This window comes from Juglans microcarpa x Juglans regia, chromosome 8S (genome assembly GCF_004785595.1).
Source record: "Juglans microcarpa x Juglans regia isolate MS1-56 chromosome 8S, Jm3101_v1.0, whole genome shotgun sequence".
Lineage (NCBI taxonomy): Eukaryota > Viridiplantae > Streptophyta > Magnoliopsida > Fagales > Juglandaceae > Juglans > Juglans microcarpa x Juglans regia.
In genome coordinates this window covers 13,500,883-13,522,901 of record NC_054609.1, presented here as the reverse complement: position 1 = coordinate 13,522,901, position 22,019 = coordinate 13,500,883, and the positions used below count along the sequence as shown (strand labels likewise).

At 35.8% G+C, this 22,019-nt stretch overlaps 1 protein-coding gene across 3 annotated transcripts; it reads right to left on the bottom strand.

Moving 5' to 3' along the window:
- Positions 1-5,768: 5,768 nt before the first annotated feature.
- On the bottom strand, positions 5,769-13,647 carry LOC121245050 (inorganic pyrophosphatase TTM1-like). Of its 3 annotated transcripts, XM_041143327.1 has the most exons (13): positions 13,299-13,646; positions 12,074-12,215; positions 11,876-11,998; positions 10,924-11,038; positions 10,474-10,669; positions 10,243-10,356; positions 9,957-10,130; positions 8,908-9,102; positions 8,593-8,715; positions 8,414-8,526; positions 8,122-8,239; positions 7,495-7,767; positions 5,769-6,286 (listed from the first exon to the last, which is right to left on the bottom strand). In XM_041143327.1, exons 2-13 carry the CDS (start codon positions 12,213-12,215, stop codon positions 6,068-6,070), a joined length of 1,905 nt encoding a protein of 634 aa, XP_040999261.1. In that variant the 5' UTR covers positions 13,299-13,646; the 3' UTR covers positions 5,769-6,067. The 3 variants fall into 3 exon arrangements, with proteins under 3 accessions (XP_040999261.1, XP_040999260.1, XP_040999262.1); XM_041143326.1 differs by having other exon boundaries at positions 11,876-12,215; XM_041143328.1 differs by lacking the exon at positions 8,593-8,715 and having other exon boundaries at positions 11,876-12,215; positions 13,299-13,647.
- Positions 13,648-22,019: the final 8,372 nt, after the last annotated feature.

Here is a 22,019-nt window from a genome sequence, read left to right as displayed (position 1 = left end):
ACCATCTGAATGAATGAATCGATGGAAATATACAGATAGGAAGAGCTCCAACCTTCTCTATACAGTGAGATATGAGGATCCATGAGTGATTGCAAACAGATATATATTATATTTGAGACTTCCCTCCCCAAACCCTCGTGGATGCACGAATCCTTCAGCTCGGTGAAGCACCTGCATGGGCTTCCCCCCACTCAGAAAGCCACCTGCATGTGAAATATATCCACGGAGTTACTCAGTTTGGCAACTACAAAGCACGAGTCCTTCAGCTCGGTAAAATACATGCACGGAGCATACGCTTCATTATATGAAGCACCAGTTCGGAAACTGTCACACGGCTACATCTATCATGTGCTGGGTAAAAATGCACAACTTACATGAGACTTTTTTATTCTGCCCGGCTCGGTTTTTCTGCTCGGTTTGGCTATTCTGTTCTGCTCAGTCGCGCTATTTTATTTTGCACGACTAAGATTTTCTGTACGGTTATTCTGCACGGTTTGGCTATTCTGTTATGCTCAGTTGCGCTATTTTATTCTGCACGGCTCAAATTTTCTGCATAGTTTTTCTGCGCGGTTTGTGTATTCTGTTCTGCTCAGCCGTGCTATTTTATTATGCACGGCTCAGATTTTCTACTCGATTTTTCTGCACGGTTTGGCTATTCTGTTCAGCTAGCTGTATTATTTTCTCTGCTCAAATCGATTTTTCCTGTTCGGTTTTTCTGTTCTACTCTGCACAGCAGCGTAAGCAAGCGCGGACTCCCCCCTAATCAACAACTTCAGGTTTGCTACTTTCAAAATTCATGTGAATTATGTTTCTACTAACAAAGTTGTCTCTATCATTGAAACAAACTGTCGGGAGCGAAAGGTCAAGAACTGCTCGACCTACCAGAAACAAGCCTGGTCTCTAGATCGGCCACGAAGTATAAAGCACAGGAACCGAGCTATGAGCTCTGACCTACTAACAGCTATTCTCAACGCAGTCTAAATGACTTACCGAGTTTCGTGCAAAAAGAAAACGGAACGTGTTGCTGAGAGAGCAGGGCCCTCGAGCTCTGCCAACCTATAAGTACCAATCCACGAAGTATAAAGCATAGGAACTGAGTTATGAGCTCTGACCTGCTAACAGCTATTCTCAATACAATCTAAATGACTTGCCGAGTTTCGTGCAAAAAGAAAACAGAACGCTTTGGCGAGGGAGTATGGCCCTCAGGCTCTGCTAACCTATAAGTGCCAATCCAGGAAGTATAAAACACAGGAACCGAGCCATGAGCTCTGATCTGCTAACAACTATTCTCAACGCAGTCTAAATGACTTGCCGAGTTTTGTGCAAAAAGAAAACAGAACGCGTTGGTGAGGGAGCAGGGACCTCGGGCTCTGCCAACCTATAAGTGTTAATTTACTAAGTATAAAGCACAGGAACTGAGCCATGAGCTCTGACCTGCTAATAGCTATTGTCAACACAGTCTAAATGACTTGCCGAGCTTCATGCAAAGATCTCCATCGAATAGAATCTCCATCAAACAGAATCTCCATCAAGTGGAATCTTCATCGAATAGAATCTCCATCGAACTGAATCTCCATCATTAAAAACGATTCGATGAAATAGGAGCGAAAAAGGTATTGAGGAAATAGGAGCGAAAAGATATTAAGGAAATGGAAGAGAAAGAAACTGAGGAAATAGGAACACAATAAATTATCTTTATAATTTCCAGCCCCAAAATGATGCTAAAAATTTGCGGGCTTATGTGGAAGGGAAAAAAACCCATAGCCCATAAAACTAGGGCCCAGGCCACCAAGCCTTTACTAAGGACAAAATGGGGACCATGAGGAGATAAGAAGGGACATGAGTGAGATATGAGAGCGGCAAATGTTAGAGGGAGGTAAGAAGGGGACAAGAAGGATGTGAGAGGCTATAAAGTGTCGAGGATCAGAGAGAGGAGGCAAAAGGTTCACGCAAGGGAGATTTGCCGACTCAAAGCAGGCTGGCATGTACAGTAGGGGGCAGGCAAGCCTATAAAAGGGGATGTCCAGACTGCATTAAAGGGGACTTCTGAACTAATGAAAAAGAGGCCATCTGAATGAATGAATCGATGGAAATATACAGATAGGAAGAGCTCCAACCTTCTCTATATAGTGAGATATGAGGATCCATTAGTGATTGCAAACATATATATATATATTATATTGTTGACTTCCCTCCCCAAACCGTCATGGACGTAGGCATATTGCCGAACCACATAAATCTTGTGTCGTCTCTTTTTACTTTCACATCATTTATTTTCCATTCGCTGCCATGAACATACGAAACACCACTGTACAGCCGCACCAGAACACTACCTGGGACTCCAAATAATTCACATCGTGGCACTGGGGGTGTAGATTTGCCCACGCCCGCGAAACACAACATTAACAGGAGCCATCTACAAGAGGAATGTCCAATAAATTTTGTTCAAATATGAAGTTAGAGAAGGCTACCATTGTTGGGGTAAAGCTAGAACCACCTAATCTTTCACTCGGGAATCAAGTGATATTGAAATCACTGCCAATACATTAAGGTAAGTCCCATATGCTACTTATTCCAGCTAGCTCATCCCATAATAAGCTTCATGTGCGATCTAGATTAGGTCCATAAACACCAACGAAAGCCCACTAGTATCTATCTACAACATTCTTAAATGAGCAAGCCACTATAAAGTCTCCCAAAAAATCCTCTATATTTTTCACCACTCTTTTGTCCCACATTTCTAAGATATCTCTTTATGCTTGATTGGATGGCAAGTAATACCACCCAACTTGACTATAACCCCAAAAGCTCCTAATAATGTGAAGGGGGATAAATTTAAGCTTTGCTTCTTGCAAGCATAACTCTCCATTTATGAAGCTGATTTCTAACATTCAGGTATTTTTCTTTCTCATTTAACCCCCTTACATTCCTTGAAACAATTTTTGGTTTTATAAAAACTCTCCATTGCCATTATATTCGATCTTCCATGGTTCGAGCTCATCTCTCTTGCACCATCATTTATTGTCCAATCAAGCTTTTTTAATTCTCTAGCTCTTTTTTTAACTGAAGTGAGCTTCCCAGTTGAGCTAGAATGAGTCTATCCTACCTTTATAGCTACAAGGAAAGCTATGAATTGGTCCTCGAAGCCGTCACACATGATCTCTACACAATTTTGAATCTCTTTTACCTTGTAGATAAGCCAATCGAAGACCTAGGTGCTACTATTATGACTTGGATGTAAGGAAGACAGTGGAGTTGGTTCATCCCAATAACCCTCTTCATTGACAAAGAATGGGGGTTTGTTTTTACCACATCCAAGTTGTCGGAAATATGACCCAGCAACAACCAATGCTCTTCCTCCACCCCAACCAGTTCAAACACAACTATCACATTATCTATAAACTATGTTTCCCTCATAATATGCCTTTCATAGAGTCCTACCTTTGTTTGAACCTCTCCCAGGCTAAAAAAGCCTTCCATTTCCATAGAAATGCATATTTTGGGTTGATACATAAGTGTTCCCTTAGGTTTGGACAATTTGGGCAATAATTTATGCATTAGAAACCAGTCCAACATCTATTCTTCTAAACTTTGGTGCCGCCCCTACCCCTTATTCCATCGAGATACTAGCCACCCGCTCGAATACCTCTATCGGTCAGTTCTATGATGTCTCTATCCAATATATCTTTGGCTCTGATGAGTTTCCTATGACGGGTGTGCATTTTATGGCCATTACGTTTACCACCGACATTATCACTGACAGAAAGTCTGCTGGGGTGCCACCCACCTACTCCTTGTGCTCCAACGATGAGTTATGTGCATCCCTCTCCCTGAGAGTCATTGGCATCGAGGACTTTCCAAACGACAACCCGGTTTCCAACCTAGGTTTGACCCGCAGTGGACTTTTTGTTTCTCTTTCTTGGCTCGTGAATATTGTGGCCCATTTGTATTCCTGAGCCTAAGTTTGAATCCAAAGAGCCAGAACTCTGTAATTGTCCCATTTGCTTTTGGCCCAAGTCTATTTTATGGCTCATCTCGTCGACCACTCTCCTTATAAGCCTATTCATTATCTCTTTTCACTTCCAGCAAATGCCTTTTCAGATATTTGAGGTCCCTAGACACGCCTCTTACACAACCGGCAATTGCCATTTACATGTTTGCCTTGGAGCTTTGAACTACATCAGATTCAAAATATGTCATTTTTATGGTGGTTTTGTATACTCTGTCCAACATATACAAACCGACCCTCCATATTTCCATTTCTGCCCATGTTACGATATTGCACTCTCATTGGACCTTCCAGCACTGCCTTATGCAATCTTCTTGCCACCATACTCTCTTATGCTATTGGAAACTTTTCTTTATCATCTTCTCTTCTTTGTAATGCTATTCTTTCTATTTCTCCATCTTCTTTGTTGGGCACACTTGAAATACTATTCCTCATTACGTTGTTTTGAGGCACTATCATATAGCTCCCTAAGCTTTAGAGTTGTCTTCCTCCATCCTTGCCCTTCCACTTCTTTAAGGATGATGAGGATACCTTGTCTCCCACCTCCACTATATTCTATTACTGTCAAATACCTCCTATATACATTAGTATTGCGTTGTGCTATAAAGGCACTACTGTCATCACAAGAAATTCTTATAAACTCCTCTTTCGGCTAGGAGCACTCTTCTATTGTCTTTAGTACCCATTTCTCAGTGAGGGTACCCAATACAAGCTCCTTCACCACCTTACTGCATTTCTCAACAATGCGAACCCATCAACCACCTTCCATTAATAATTCAAAAGATTTTACTTCTAAGAGGATTAACTTCGTTAGTCCCATCCTAACAAATCAACACCCATAATACTAATTAAGAAAATTGCTAATAACAATAATCATTGAGAAAGGACAAATCGTATGGAGAGAAAAAAATATGGAATCATTTTCTCTACCATCTACACATTTTTTTTATGCCTTGCCTTATCATGATAAAAAAAAAGTACGAAAAATATTAAATATACTCACAAAAAACTTACATATCCACTTATTTTTTTATAATTTCTTTTCTTTTTATATTTTATTTTATTTAATGAAAGTGCTGTACAGATGAGAAAGCCATATGGTTGATCCAAGATGTGTCCAAAAAGCAATGCCCTCTTCATCCAAGATATTTTATATCATCAAACATGACAGAAAAATAATAAAATTTAGAATAAAAAGATGCATTACTAATTTGAATAATATTAGATATCGTTATAGATATGCAAGTCACCTACACTCATTTTAAAAAAGCAAAATCTGTCGCTAAAAATATAGGTTATCCTAACATAATGGGTCACATCTTAACGCAGATGAAGCCTTTTCTCTCACTCTTGAGTATATAATCAGTTTATTGAATTCTATAATTATTTTGATTGCGAGGGCTGAAAGAAATTTTAGTTTTTAAAAGTGTTCTGTATCTAAAATACAGTTTTAAATTATGCAAATCCCACATACTATTTTTGAAAAATAATAAAATTCATCATTAAAAAAAATAATTTTTTTTCATATAAATCCCAAATTTAACTACTCTTTCCACATGAGTGCATTAAAATTGCACATTTTAAGACTGTAAATATCATTTCTATCTTAAATAGAAAAATGTTGGATTTTATTTGGATACTTCAAAGCTAATGCTGTAAGGGAGAGCACTTTGAATAATGAAATTTATCTAACTATTTTACATGTCATTTCATCAAAAATACAAAATATTTGATGATTTGAATTTCAAATGTTACATAATTCAAAAGAGTTGCAAACAAATAGTATGTATATTGTCAATCATTCAAGTAATAATACTAGTTTTGACGAAACTGTGTTAGGAAACTGACGAACAACATAAACCCTACACGTACCAAGGAAGATTTAAGAAAAAAGGTATCAAGGAAGGATAATACTAGTTTGATTTGCCCAAGTAGTGCCAGGAATTGGGACTATGGAACTATCAATGATCAAACACACTCACACTCTCTCTCTCCCCCCTAAAGTTTGATCGTGTAAAATTCAATGGATGCTGAAAAATGAGGAGCTTGGCAAGAAGATTATTTTTCAGATGCCAAACCTCTGAATAAAACGACACCTAAACCACCAATTGCCAAAGTTAGAATAAGCGGGAAGCTGATGGAATCGGCATCAATCATTCTGTTTGTATGATCTGTTCTTCCATGTTGTGATCTCTCTCCCCTGTACTCATGGAGAAAAGTGGTCAGATTGTCCAGTTGATGAATGATTTGCCGTTGTCCCCGGGCAATAAGAAGTATCTGTTCAGGAAACAGGTACCATAATCAAAAGTGTGCAATGGAATATTAAACTTGAATTGTAGCATAGATACAAACAGTTATGGACAATCATCTTGAATTTGTATTTGACCAGACATCCACTGCAACACGACAAGGAAGACCCTCTGTGACTTGGGGCATATACCATTTAATGAAATGGATAGATCTGTTTCACTTTAGTTAACATTTAACCAAAAGCAAATTTATCCAGTCTTAGTGCCCCATACTTTGTTATGTAAGGATGAAGAGAAGAACAAGAAAAGCCAACTCCCAAGATGCTTGAAGCCACTCTTCATCATGCATATTCCTCTGATACATTATGGTTGGCAGCAACAGTCATTTTTGTTTGTTGGATGATGTTGTCTATCAATTTTCTGATGGAAGAGGACAAGAGGAGCACAAGTTTCCATCTTGAATGTGGTGACTTAGTAAGGTTATTAGGCTGACACTGATATTCTTACACGTTTTGTTTGCACATAAATGATAGAAGAAAAAAACTTTCATCCAAAAGAGTGTTCCTTCTATCAGTATAAATGAATTGAATCTCATATTTATTTACGCCCATTCTTTCACTTATTAGGGATAGTTTACATGCCGTTCCTACGGACTAGTGTTCCAAAAAAGTATATATCAAGATCAGAAAGAATCGATAATAATTTGACCCGAAGGGCTGCTTCACTTACTATTTGTGAAAGGAGATTCAATGTAATCTCATAAATGTTATTCACACCCACATGAAAAAGGTATAATTTAGTACTACACTGACAGGGTAATGTTATTTAACGCTCCACTTTGCAAAGTCTGTCCTTGATACACTCATCTTATCATCCGAACCCTCTTCCTAATCCTTTTACTTTATCTATTTTGTCTTTTTCATATCTTCAAAACCAGAACTTCCAACATTTTTTGGTTGAGAGAGCCACCAACTCACTTAAAAATAATTATTTTATTTACATAATAAAAGATGATCTTATATTGAGTATTCTTTAATTTTTGATAAAATAATCTCTCTTTTTTCTTGTTTTCAGGACGGTTCTGTTTGTAATTTCCTAATCTATTTTACCCCAGGTAGCTAAAAGACTAATTAATGAAACTTTACAAGTGCCATGTGACACAACAGTCATTTATCTCTTTTTTTTTTGCTCCTCACCAAGTAAAAAGATGGAGATGATATTCTTTAGGTTACTTACCTCTTCTACTAGTGGGGACTCCCTAGCCAATTGGGAAGAAGATGAAGAGTTGGGCATTAACGACCCAGTCAATGAACCATTCCCCAAGCCAGTCGCAAAAAGAGAAGTGGGTCCATTGCCATTGGATGCTTCAGCCTGCAGAGCCAAGTTTTGTTGACTAGCTGAAACTCTCCTGATAGAGATCTTTGAATTCAATTCTTCAATACGGGATGTAAACTCATCCATTCTCTCATTCAGTGTAGAAATTTGTTCTGAGAGTTGAGTGAGAACTCCCTAAATGAAACCAAAAATAAATTGATGAGCAAAACTAATGCCGTGTAAACTGATGCATGAAGGCAATACAAAGAACAGAACCAGGAAAGGGCAATAAAGGAAACAGAAACCAATCTGAAGCAAAGATATATATATATTTTCACCAATGGTATTGGTTGATAGTGATACCATGTCTTGCAACTCGTCTATACTAAAAAGGCAAAAAGACATACGGGAAAATTTGATATAATCTTGCCCCTCCTTCCTTCTATTAAAGTTTCTAGCTTATAGACAACAGAATGGTAAGCTCAAAGTTGTCAAAGAAAATACCAATAGAATAGCATCGGATAACTCTAAAATCAGACATATACTCACTGGATTTGCAAGTGCTGCAGGTGATTCTGGGGTTCTCCCATCAAACCTTCTGTTGTTAACAGAAAGCTTTGTCAGCTTGGGCAGGTTCTTGTCCCGTCGATTTGAGTACGAGTGTGATCTGCCGAAAATGTAACAGTATTTTGAGAGCAGACTTTCATAAACTTTAAATAGTTTCGGGCCTTTTTTTAAGCCAAAAACTGATAATATATAAATAGACCAAAGGGAGAACTTGTGAGCTTCTTCCCATCTCAGACTGCTGAAGCATAAAATTGTTGCTAGAACTAGAGAGTACCGATTGAGATACTTCATTCTCCTATCTGCAGAGGCTCGTGAAAGGGCTTCTTTAGGGCTTGAAGCAAAATCATCATCTATGCTAAGCTTTGTCTTCAAATCAGCTGGCAATGCCTGCAAACTCATCAGATCAGGACCATGAACAAGTCAGATATCTGCAAGCTCAGTTGGAAGTCATACCATGACATCATTAACAAGCTTCTCCAACTGAATTTGTTCTATGTAAGTTCGAGGAACATATGAACCATCCAAACCCAACTGCTCTGCAATATACTTAACATGTAAACGATCTCTTCCCTGCACCTTAACACCAGAAAAAGGAAAAATAAGGACTAATGCTAGCTTTGGAAATTCAACTAAGAAACATTTGAAGCAGAAAACTCGTGCATAATCATTAGGTACAAAACAAAAGAACCCAACGCTAATAAAGAAGGGAATTGGCATAATAGGCTCCAAATCAACTCGAACAACGGAATGAAGTAATCGGTAGAATACCTGAACATATTTCCGATTAAGTTGTTCTAGCCAATCAATTTTCACGCTCACCCTGTCATTAGAGAAGATATGGCTACTCCGTTTCAGGATGGTCGCAATTGTATACCCCAAGGCCATGAGCCCTCCAAGAAGGCGAACACTAACCTCAAAAGTGATTCTAGGTGATATTATAAATGGACTATCTGTAACCCATTCCTGGAAACAAGAAGCAGGATTTGTCAGAAATCTAAAGTTTCAGGCACTTTTCAGTCTTCATAGGTCCCTTTGTAAAATTTAAATCATCAAGGGAGAACATTCAAGCAAACTCCATCAGCCACTAAAGAACATTATCCCTTTACAATATTGATTGTTCATGTTCTATGGAATTAAAGGGAATCACAAAGTCAACATAATTTCATATTAAGTGTTTACAATTGCAAAATATTCAAAAATTCCTTAAAGTTACAATCTCGTTATAGAACACAAATTTACACAATCTTGTTTGCGGGAAGAGTGAAAAAAGAGTATCAAGTTATAGTCACTACAAGCTACTTAATTTTATTAAATTCATATGAAACAAGTACATGCACCGGGGGGAGAGGGGAGCCTTTAGGTATAATGTAACGTACATGCTACATACAAGCTTCCATGTTTGTAATAATATCTATGACTACACTCTCCATGAGCAAAAGGTGTGACGTGATGTGTTAGCTCTGGAAATCTGGTACAGAGGCTTTAACAATGCACTCAAGCAAGAGGTGAAGGGGAGAAGATACAGCCAATGCAGCAAACAAGTTTAATAAAAAGATGAATCAGGTGATAGCATCCGATATCGTATGATAAAATAAAACCTAAAATCAAGATGGAACAAGTAGATTCTTTTTTCTTTTTCTTGATTGGAGGTGGAAGAAAATATGAACTAACCACTGGATGTCTGATATCCTTTCATAATGTAGTGTTATAAGAAGTGCAAGACTAATTGCAGGAGGGACAAAACAGGAAAAGCCTAAAAGTAAGAAAAAAATAAATAATCCCTGCAATAAAGAAGCATGATTTTACAGTATCCCTACCTCAAACATGAGATTATACTTGCCATCCCTGTTCCTCATCCTCAGATATGATTGACATGCTTCAGGATCGTCACCTGGTGGAAGTAGATATATGTCATATGTTTCTTCTGTAGTTTCCTTATGTTCTTCAGGAATAATGGCCTTGATTTGATCCACCGTCACAGCCCTTGTTGACTACAAAAGTTCACAGCACTCAGTGCAAGAGTCAGATGAAACAAACAAAATCATGATTCACTTAAAAACAAATTAACCATAAAAACTCCAGGTTGGTTAATAAAAGGTTCACCTTTAGTATATAAGTGGGGTTCTGAAATCCAGTGAAAGGATTAAACTTATTGATGATTCTTATATGTGCTGTTTGGAGATCAGGCTCAATAAAAGCTTTGTACATGGGATATACCTGTGTAAAAGAAAAAAAATGACAAGAACATATAGATGAGTTAAAATTGCAATACTTAGTTCCAAACTCTGTCAAAGTCTGTAAGCAAAATATCTAATGCAGAATCAGTGAAAATACCGTTTCGGAGATTTGATGAATTATTTCTTCAGGCTCTTGGCCAGCACGTTGAATATCCCGTAAAACCCGTTTGACAAGGTCAAAATGAACTCCACCAGTGACAGAGACACGAAGATCTAGCAAAGGTCGCAGTTTTTCGCTTAAGGCATAGATGCCTTCAATTATCACAATGCAGGAGCTAGGGACTTCAACTGTCCTATAAGAAGAATCAGTGTGACCAAGCAATGAGAAATGAACCATGCATGTTGATTGAGCAGGTTTAAATTATAAATTTATGAAAGCACTAGGTATTTTAAGTAAGACTCTAAATAAAAACCTTGACGGCGAAAACATTTTTAGTTTTTATTTCTTTCTGTCTTATTTCCCTCTGTGTGTAGGCAGAATAAGTGGAGATGTCACTAACCCTAGACAATAGTCCAATGGAAAAGGGAGATTTAAGCGAGACACAACCTGTAACCTATGCGAGAGCTAGTCTTGAAATCATATATTGGGACCTGAGTAGGTTTCCCTGCTTTTAAATCACGTATGTTCTCAAGCAATGTGTCATAATCTGTCAAGCGTGGGTCTGTCACAAAACATGACAATAATTAGAGATCATCTTCCATGAATCCTTCTCTCATCTTGAATCATTATCTTTAATGATAAGCAAATAACAACCTCAGGAGAAAAAACAAGAAGAAAAAATTATATTTTAAGAACAGCTACAAAAATGTATAACATTTTGTGATGGAAGTGATCAAATTTTCATTGGTCTGCAGCATATTTCACCAAAAGTATTTAATAAATTTTTTTCAACTTAAATGAATCTCAATTTTTTTTCTGACATAACAAGAGAATAGAATAAAATCCATTTATAAAAAATTTCAAAGATGAATACAATAGCCACAGTACTTGGTGAATTAGAATGTTAATTATGTATCCATGATTTACCAGTCAAGAAGGTGGGATTGACTAAGAGGAGGTGGAGAGGAGGGAGGAATGATAGAGATGGATTTAAGATCGATAATGCAAGTTATGTTTAGGATTAACTGCTTAGACAGATACTAATCTGAATAGCCCATAGTATGCTTAGAGATATCCCACAAATTCAATTTTATGTAATGTGTACTAGTATTCTTTGTCAATGTTACTGACTATGAAGACCTAACAGCCAACTCTGCTAGTCATTAAGGAGATCCCCAACCATATGTAGAAACAGTAAAGCATATTGTTGGTTGTCACTCGCTCAGTCGTCTTCTCAAAGGGAATCCGATAGAATGAAAAACGCAGTTGCTTGAGAAACTAAAGAAAAATTGATGCCTGTAAGGATTTTCAAGACCATACTCAAAATCCACAGAAGTAAAAATGCTAATCACTCCACTATAAAAGTTCAAGTAATAAATCAGAAGAGATTCAACTTTACCATCATAGTTCCCATCAATAATTCGACTAGAGTCATTATAGTTGTCCATTGTAATGACAGCAATGCTGGGCATAAAGTTAAGCACCTTCTCAGTGAACACAGTCTTCCCAGCTCCAGAAGGACCTGCAACTCCTACTAATATTAAGCCTTCATTCTTTTGAGCCAGCAACTGGCATGTGCGAATTACAATGAAGAAACCTTTCTCAAATGACAGTGGATCTTTGATTGGGACAATTTCATGGCGATCAGAATCCTTTCTTTTAACGAGCTGGACCTGATCCCGCAAAAGACCAGAACGTCGCCGGGGTGATTCAGCACCAGAAGAAGGGTCTTGAGCCATCTAAAAACCCAAAATATATTTTCGAAGAGAGAATATTAAGTAGATATTACAAAACAGTCAAAAGTAAAATGTGTTTAAACATACAAAATCAAACTGCTAGTGAGATGGCATAAGTCAAAACTATAATGAAATATTGTATAAGGCTAAAATGTAAAAGTTCAAAATTGAACAACGAGATGCATACTTATCAGAGTGCATGAGTATGTAGGGAGCATGAAGCTTCCACATGCACCATAGACTAGTATGAATACTATTGGGATTTTCATCCTGTTTCCTGTATCAGTGAGTCAGAGTTCTTCTAGACCAAGTCGGCTGGGCTTAGAAAATGCAACCTTCAACACTAGATTGCAGGTTCAAGGAAACACATACATTAAGAAACGCAAGAACATTGAAAGGTTTTAAAGAAACAGATGGAACTTGTGAATTGAAAAGATACATTTCTTTAAGTCATCTTGAATTAATCAAGACGAAATTGAATCTTGCAATGGATGTTTTCACCAGGTGTCAGAGCAATTAATGAAGTAAACAAAAAACTATCATACCTCGTTCGGAAGACGTCTAAGACAATACTAAAACTCGCATTCTGGTCCATAAAACTATCAATATGCAACAAAGTCTCAAGACGCACATTCCTAAAATCTACCCATCCACGAGCACACAAAAAAGAAAACAGAGAAGAAGAACTAACTGACATCCAGTAACATTTTTATCCCATAAGAGACCAAGCAAGCGAGTAGAGAAAATTCACATAACAGTCAGTTCTTCAACCAACATATTCTTTCGAATTAGGCTCCAAAAATATTTCTTCCATTTCAACTTTCCCAAATTCTCAATTAAAATATAATAAACAATTTAATTTTTTTAAAATAATAATAATATTAAAAAATAATATTTTAACATTATTTTAATCAACTTTTAACTCTCAATATCCAAACCGCAACTTAATCAAACTGTATGCCAAAGTAGCCAATTGAACAAAAATACAGTTGAAAGTAGACTTGCCCAGAACAAGAATACAAAGAAAATCATAGTAGTCGAACTTGACTAAAACAAAGAAAAATTATTTCTTTAATGCATACAAACCTTTTCAAACTGAAAAGAGAAACTTTTTGTCCTCAGTGCTCTTGCAGCTTCTTGAAACCAAAACGGATAGTCGGTGAATACGATTTCTTTAAAGCAAACAAAGCTCTATAAACTGAAAAAATAAACTCTCTGTCCTCTGTGCTTTTGGAGCTTCTTGAAATCAAATTGGGTAGTTGGGGGCTGGATATTTTCAGGGGAATCTTGGGATTATTGTAGCGGTGATTATTTTTGTAACGACAGGAAGGTAGGGGGAGCGAGGAAGCCCACGTGGCGGGATGTCATAGATCGAAGCAGAAGAGTACGCGTTAGAGATAGATTGTACAGATTCTGTCTGCCACCAATTACAAAGAGACTGCAGCCGTGGAAGTATGGAACGTAGAGCACTGTTTCCGTATGCCCATTGACAAGTGGAACACATTTTTCACAGCAACTTGATTTTTTTTTACCATTTTGTTATTTAATTATGTTTAAAAATAAAATTATTTATAAGAAATATGTTATTTTTATAATTATTTTATAAATACCATTCATTTAAAAAATTATTTAAAAAGACTAAAAGAAAATTGTGCATAGCCGTATATCATTTATCCTATTTTTTTTATGAAGTGACGTTGAATTTCAAAAAGTATTTCATGATAAAGAAATGCGGAAAATTGAAATAATATCAAAGGCAATATCTTAACATTATGTGAATATTTATATATATAAATTTTTGGGAATATTATATAAGAAAACTTTATCTATTAATTTTATAATCATCATCTTTTTATAATCGCTACTTAGTATTTAATAATTGTATTATTATTTACTTATTTATTAATTATTTCAAATTATTTTAAAAGATGATTAAAGAATAATAGTTAAATGAAGGATGAATAAAATGTTTTAGATATATAATATGCCAAGAAGTTGCAAGTTTTCCAAGATAAATAATTGTTGGAATGGTGGTGGAAATAACAAAGCTTCTGTCTTAGACTCTAGTCTTAAGAGTTTCTCGGAATGGTGGTGGAAATAACAAAATTGTTGGAAGGCTTGAAACTCACAGAAGAAGAAAGACAAGATATCAAACTACCAGAAGATATCGTCAAATCTCATAGACAAGAGGAAAACATTGTCTTCTCACTTTGATCATCAACGAAAAAACAATGAATAAAGAGGTATTCAAATCAACTTTAGCCAAGATTTGGAATTCTAATGGATGGATCACTTTTATGAGGTGGGAGAGAACAAGTTTCTGTTGAAATTTCAACACCTTTTATGACAAGGAGAAAGTCTTACAAGGCAGACCATAGGTTTTTGATAGACATTTGGTAAGTCTTTAGGAATTTGAAGGAAGTTTTCCTCCCAATGAGATTCAATTTACATATGAATTTTTTTGGGTTCAATTACATAATCTTCCATTTGCATGCATGACAAGAGAGATGAGTATTCTCATTGGATCAGCTATTGGCAATGTACTCAATGTATATGTTGATAATGAGGGCCTCGGCAAGGAAAAGTTTCTGAGAATTAGAGTAGAACTTGATATATAAAAGCCTCTGGTTCGTGGTAGATTGTTGAACATTGGTGGCAAGTAGATGTGGATTAGTTTCAAGTATGAAAGACTACCAAACTTCTGCTCCAATTGTGGTATTCTGAAGCACAAGGATAGAAAATGTCTCAAACAGAATTCAGGTCTCTAATCTCAAGACTAGTATGGCCAATGGTTGTTTGCCGCTTCCCTCCGTTCTTCTAGTATGAAGGCCAAAAAATATGGGGGCACATCGAAATCTACCACTCAAACCTCCTGTCGAAAATGGAGATTCGATGAGGAGGGTAGCATAAATGATGGGAAAGGAAAGTCCAACCAACCAGAGAGGAATGAGGCACAATAAAATGAAGTCAAGGTAGAAGATTAAGTAATTCCCTCAACTGAATCCCAAGAAACCAAGATATTTCAAAAAGAGAGGGAAGTCTTTCCTTCCCAAACTAGCTGTGATACTATTAAGGTAAGTCAACCTTCCCCTTGTACTATTACATATATTCTATTAGAACATGAGGTTGAGGACAATATTCCTTTTCTAGTGGACTTTGAATTGAGAGACCCTACCCCAATTCCTAATCCAAAGAAATCTTCCTTAGGCAAAAGTTTTGGTAGTCCAATAACTCTATCTCCATCGGATTTATAATATTTCACTTGATCAGCATACTAGAGTCTCTACTTGGAAAAGAAGAGCCAGGGGTCTTTCTACTAAAAATGTTGATAAGGCTACAATAACTAAAGAATACCCACATGTGAAGACAAAGAAAATGTCCTTTGTAGCTTGTTCTGATATTCTGATTTACAGTCATATTCCCAAGAAGTCAAAACCTAGGCTCACTTGTGAAAAGAAAATAACTCAAGATGGATTGGTGAAGGCTGTTGTGCAGCCTTACCACCAACAATGAATTACTTAAGTGAGAATTGCCGGGGGCTTGGGAACCCTCTAATAGTTCGTGAGCTTCACCTTATGGTAAAAACAAAGGGCCCACAATTAGTTTTTCTGTTTGAGACGTAGGTTTGGGGGGTGGGATGAGACACAAAATTATCATCTCATCTCATCTCATCATTACACTTTTTTCAAATCCTAGTACAAAATATAATAAACAATTTAACTTTTTTAAATCCCAATTCACATTTTTCAAATTCCAAAATAATAATAATATTAAAACACAATATTTTAAACTCTCAAACAAAACACAAAATTCTCATATCACCCCTCAAACCTGCCAATTTATGGAAATGATCAGAAATAAGATTGGGTTTAAAAATAGTTTTGTTGTTAACAATAGAGGATGGAATGGAGGTTTAGCTCTACTATGAAATTCCCACTTGGAAGTGAATCTGGAATCTTTTACCAATTGACACATATATGCAATTATCACCTTGCCAGAAGAAAGGAGAAAATGGTTGTTCACATGTTTTTATGGAAATCCTGTTACAACTAAAAGAAAGGAAAATTGGAGTTTGCTTCAAGCTCTTAAGCCTCAAGAGAATATACCCTGGTTGTTTGTCAGGGATTTCAATGAAATTCTCAAAAAAAAAAAAAAAAAAAAGTTTGGTGTTGCCAGAAGGCCATATAGACAGATGGAAAGTTTCAGAGCCGTTTTAGAGGCATGTGGTCTAAATGACCTAGGTTACCTAGGGGACAGATTCACTTGGAGAAATAATAGAGAACGTGGTGATTTCACAAATGAGAGGCTTGATCGTGCTCTAAGAAACACAATATGGCTGAATTTGTATAAAAACCATATTGTAAATAACCTTGCTGCCAACTACTCAGATCATAGTCCTTTACTGATTTCTTTGCAGGCTCAACATGTAACAAAGAGAAATGAGAGGATTTTTAGATATGAAGCAAGCTAGGTTAAAAGGGCAGATTGTAACATTGTGATAAAGAAAGCCTAGCAGGTTCCTATAATCTCTTCTAATAGAATGCAAGAAGCTAGGCCTGTGCATAAAAGGCCCTGGGCCAATATGTTCGCAAGATCTGACATGGGCCCACCCGACAAAAGTTGGGTTCATCAAGATCTGACATGGGATCACCGAGTAAATCATTTTGAACCAAGCTCTTCTCCTCAAACTCTAGCCACCTCTTTGTTCATCATCGTTGTTCGTTGTCGCAATTCTTCATTTTTGTTTGTCGTTGCTGTCCTTTACTCTATCTCTTTCTCTCTTCCTTTACAAGGAGCTCAATCGGTTGAGGAAAGAGCAAGAGCTAGGATGTGCTCGTTGAGATCAACAAGATGCACAAGAAGCTCCAAGCTAGTGAGCCCTCTATTTAACGCGTTTATCCCAAAACTGAAAAATGAAAAACATGCATTTTTATGGTCGTTTTTTGTTCTTCCAAAAATAAGCTTTGAGTATCCTGGATTAGTGGGTTTGTGTCGAATTAGTAAATGCTGGTGTTATGTTTTTTATTTTTGTACTTATGGACATTTTGGGTCGATTTTTTTTTTTTTTTTTTAGTTTTTGTTCTTCGTTTTATTTAAGGGTCGATTTGTTTTAAATTTGTTGCTATTTGAGGTGTGCTTGGTTTTAATTCCGTTACGAGCTTCGTTGAATGACTAGTTTTAACATCCTTGAAAATGTTTTCAAGGGATGATTGTATGTGATATTAATAGCAATTGATAATAGAAAGGATCTTTCACTATTGTGTGCATGTCTATAATCAATGGACCATATCTCTTTTTAATTTAGTAAATGATTTAGTTCCCCAATTAAATTAGTGTTTTGTTAACATAGGATGACTAGATAGGTCTTCTAGAGTGGCATTCAGGCTTAGGGAAAAATAGATGACACTATTCAACAATCGGTCGATGTCATAGACTTCTTAACTACCAGGTACTATACGTTTACAACCATTTTTCATCCAATGCTTATTCATCTTCAATATTATTACGCCTGCTGAATTATTCATTCTAAATAAATGTAACGTTGCCAAATTACATAGCTTTCGATCTTTAAAGATCAAGATTTTCCAACCCAGTTACATAACATTATAAGTTAGCTTTATTTATCAATGTACCCTACCATGCAATGTAATGTAATAGAAATAAAGTGTAGAGACTGACCAAATATGAAGGAGTCTAAGCTTTTGTTGGGCATATATTCATAGAGTAACATCTTTTCATCTCCTTTGACACAATAGCCCAAAAGTCTAACTAGATTCCGATGTTGGAGTTTGGCAATCAAAACGACCTCGTTCTTAAATTCTAGACCTTGCCTAGAACCACTTGAGAGCCTCTTTAACGAGGGGCAAATTGAAATCCAATTTTAATTATCAAGAAAGGAAGATTAACCTATAAATAGGACCAAAGCCTCCTTGGTCAAGCTTGTTTGCATTTGAGAAGTGATTTGTAGCAGCTAATATGCTTTCCTAAAATGGTTGTGCAATTTGCTTCACTTACGTAAAAGTTTTTTTATTAATTGAACCAACCTTCAACATTGGTTCTTATAGACCATTTCCATTTTCCATTTGCATTGGCTTGTTGCTTTCTTGTAACTATTGGCTAAACTTGGAGGCTAGGCTGATTGTGTTGTCCTGGTACCCATGCCAAAAGAAATATGCTCAGAACAATGAAGCTAATGGTAAACTGCTTGTGTTGTTCAGATCGACGAAGCTATATATAATCTGTTAACTGCTAATGGTCTACTAATTTTAGCTTCTCTTCTAAATTATATCACTTTTATTGTTGTGTGTGTGTGTGACTAGATGCATCTATGCATCACTAATATTTTGATTTTTGTGTATTATATTATATGTCAGTTCATATATGGATTGCTTCGAAAGTGACACTTATACAAATTTATAGGATAATGGGACCGCTACTCCTTTGAAAAATCGATCACAAATGGCTTCAAATAATTAACTTATCTAGTGACACAAGTCTCTATCCTCGTAAAAGGAGGGCAAATAGGTATCCCTCAACAGTATGGGACAATTTCACCAAAATAGATGGATGCCATTTAAATAACCCAAAAACGAAGTGTAATTATCGTCACAAGATTTACTCTTGTCATCCTAAAAGACATGGTACATTAAGTATGCTACAGAGTCTTAGCACTTGTAAACAACATCCTCATAGAATCAAATTTACAGATCAACAGACTATGAGTCGTGAGGGGGCTCTTGAGGGAATTGGAGATAGTGATGACAGTAACTCGACAAATGCACATAAGTTGGATTCAAAAAATGTACGAATGACAATTGCTAAAATGATAATTTGTTATCAGATTCCATTTAGGATAGTAGAAGACTAGGGATTTAAGAACATATGTAAATCACTTGAACTATGATTTCGAGTGCCATCTTGAACCATTGCAGTGAGAGATTGTATTAAACTATTTACAATGAAGGAGAAGTTAAAAAAAATATTTAAAACGGTTGGGCAGGTTAGTTTAACTACTGACACATGGATGTCAATTTAAAACTTAAATTATATGTGTCTTACTGTACACTTTATTGACTGTGAATGGAAGCTATACAAAAGAATTCTAAACTTTTGTATGATCCCTAATTACAAAGAAGAAACTATTGGAAAGTGTATAGATTCATGTCTACATGATTGAAGTATTGACAAGATCTTTACTGTTATAGTTGACAATCCTTCCTCAAATGGTGTTGTCATAAAATATTTGAAGAAGTTCATAGGAGGTCATTTGTTGGAAGAAAAGTGTATTCACATTAGGTGTTATGCCCATATTATGACCCTCATTGTAAATGATGGGCTAAAAGATTGTGATGATTCAATCACAAGGGTGCGCAATGCAGTTAGGTATGTTAGATCATCTTCCGCAAGAATGGAGAAATTTAAAAAGTGTATATAGAAGAAGAAAATTGGTTGTACAAAATTGGCATGCCTTGATGTTTCCACAATATAGAATTCGACTTATCTAATACTAGAAGTTGCAGAAATATTTAAAAAACTATTTTTACAATTGGAGGATGATGATTATTTTTTTCGTTATTATTGTAGTGTGAACTTGAGCCCCCAAACTCTAGTGATTAGGAGAGAGTTAGAGTATTGATAAAGTTTTTGAAGATTTTTTATGATGCTATTGTGAGAATTTCTAGCTCTTTGTATGTCACATCTAATGCATATTTCCATAAGTTTTGTGGCATCCAATCACATTTGTAAAAAATAAGTCAAAGTAATGATGCAATGTTGAAATGTATAGCGGCAAATATGAAGATTAAGGCCCGGTTTATATTTGCAAGTCATCTCAACTCATTTCAACTTATCTCAACTCATCTCACTACTATTTATTATTATTCATCAACTTTAACTCACAAATCTCACTACTATTCACAACTCATCTCACTACTATTCACAACCCATCTCAACTCATCTTAACTCATCTTCGAATCCAAACGATACTTAAGTATGACAAATATTGGGGATCAATTGAAAAGACTAACTTGATGATATTTATTCCTATTGTTCTTGATCCAAGATGCAAATTTAGTCTTTTGCATTTTTTTGTTCAAAAAAATATATGGCGGTAATTTAGTCGAAGAAATTATTGCAAAAGTGAAATAATTGATGATTGACATTTACAGAGAGTATAGTGTTGTGTATGGGAGTTTAAGTGGAGTTTCTTATTTTGAGCCTCCTTCATCAATTTATTCTAGTATGATTAATTCTGATTCTCAACAGAGTTTTTAGGTTGAATATGAGCAAGAAATTTTTGAATCTAATTTAATGAACAAATCAGAGATCGATCAGTGCTTGGAACATGGTTGTAAGGCACGAGCTCCAAATTTTGATATTTTAGATTGATGAAAGATCAATGAACTAAAGTATCTTATTTTGGTAAGAGTTGCACGAAATGTGATGATCATTCCTGTTTCTGCTGTTTCTTCTGAGTCAGCCTTCAGTGTATGGGGTTGTGTGCTTGATCCATTTCATAGGTCACTATCTCTAAGAACAGATGAGGCATTCATTTGTATACAAAATTGGTTGAAGGATCCAATACCCATTGATCTTCATGCCTCATTGGATAATATTGAAAGTTTTGAGGCGAAATTGGGAAATGAACTTATTTCTTATTTACATATTTATTAAACTTTTTCATAATATATTTTTGATATCATTTAATAATCATCATGTGTTTTTTAGAGTTTGATCCAAAATCAAGCTTTATTTATGTTGATGAAGAGTAACTCAAGGCTTATAGTCTGCATGATTCTATGATTTTCATTTTTACTCATTTGTTAAAGAAACTAAACCACTTTAGTGTTAATTTTAATTATTTGATGTGCTATTATTGATTTGGTGTTATTTTTTCATAATGGCAGATATAAAAGAAGAGATGAGAAGTTGCTATATTTCTTAGGTTTTTGGTGTTTATAGCTTGATGTCATGTGTTATTCCAAGATCCAATAATGGTTGTGTTAAGAATTGCAGGTAGAAAAACTATACTTGAGGGCTATGGTCGATGTCACATCCAAACTTTTGGTTTGAACAAGAATGAGGTCTTATGTTTGTAATCAAAGTTTTAGTGTTGTCAATTGTATGTTGTAGGCGAATTTGATTTGATCTTCCCCAAATTTTAAGGGTTTGTGAATCTTGGCTGTTTATAGGTGTCTAGACTTGATTCACAAATTATAGTTAGGATATAGAAAAGAAAAGGTTAATAATGTCGATGCTTTATTCTTTCCTCAATTTTCTTAAATCATTTTCTCCACCTCCTCAACTTTGTTTACTAGCATTCTAGTTGAAGATTGATCTAGATACACATGATTCCTAATATTGCTGCAAAATTATTATTTGATTCTTATTTTCAGTTCTTTACTGATATTTATTTTTTTTCCAAATGTACATCTTTTATGAACACTGGATTTTTTTATGAATTCCACTTGTGCTGCTTATTGATTTTATCACGATGTTATGAACATATTTGTAGAAATAACTCTTTGTATCTCCAGCTGGAAAGCTGAGAAATTCAGTCGTTGGATGCTTCTTAGTCCTCTATCAGTTGATGTTCATATTTTATAATTTGGATAGCTTTTGTACTTTTTTTTATTAGTTTTTGTACATATTTTACTTGTATTATGTTGAAAAGAAGACTAAAGTAATACCAATTATCTCTCCAACAGAGGAATGTAGTTGCAGTAGGCAAAAAAAAAAAAAGTGAATCGACCCGACCTAAAAGTTACAGGTTGGGCCGGCACGTTATTGTGGTAAGTCCGGGTCGGT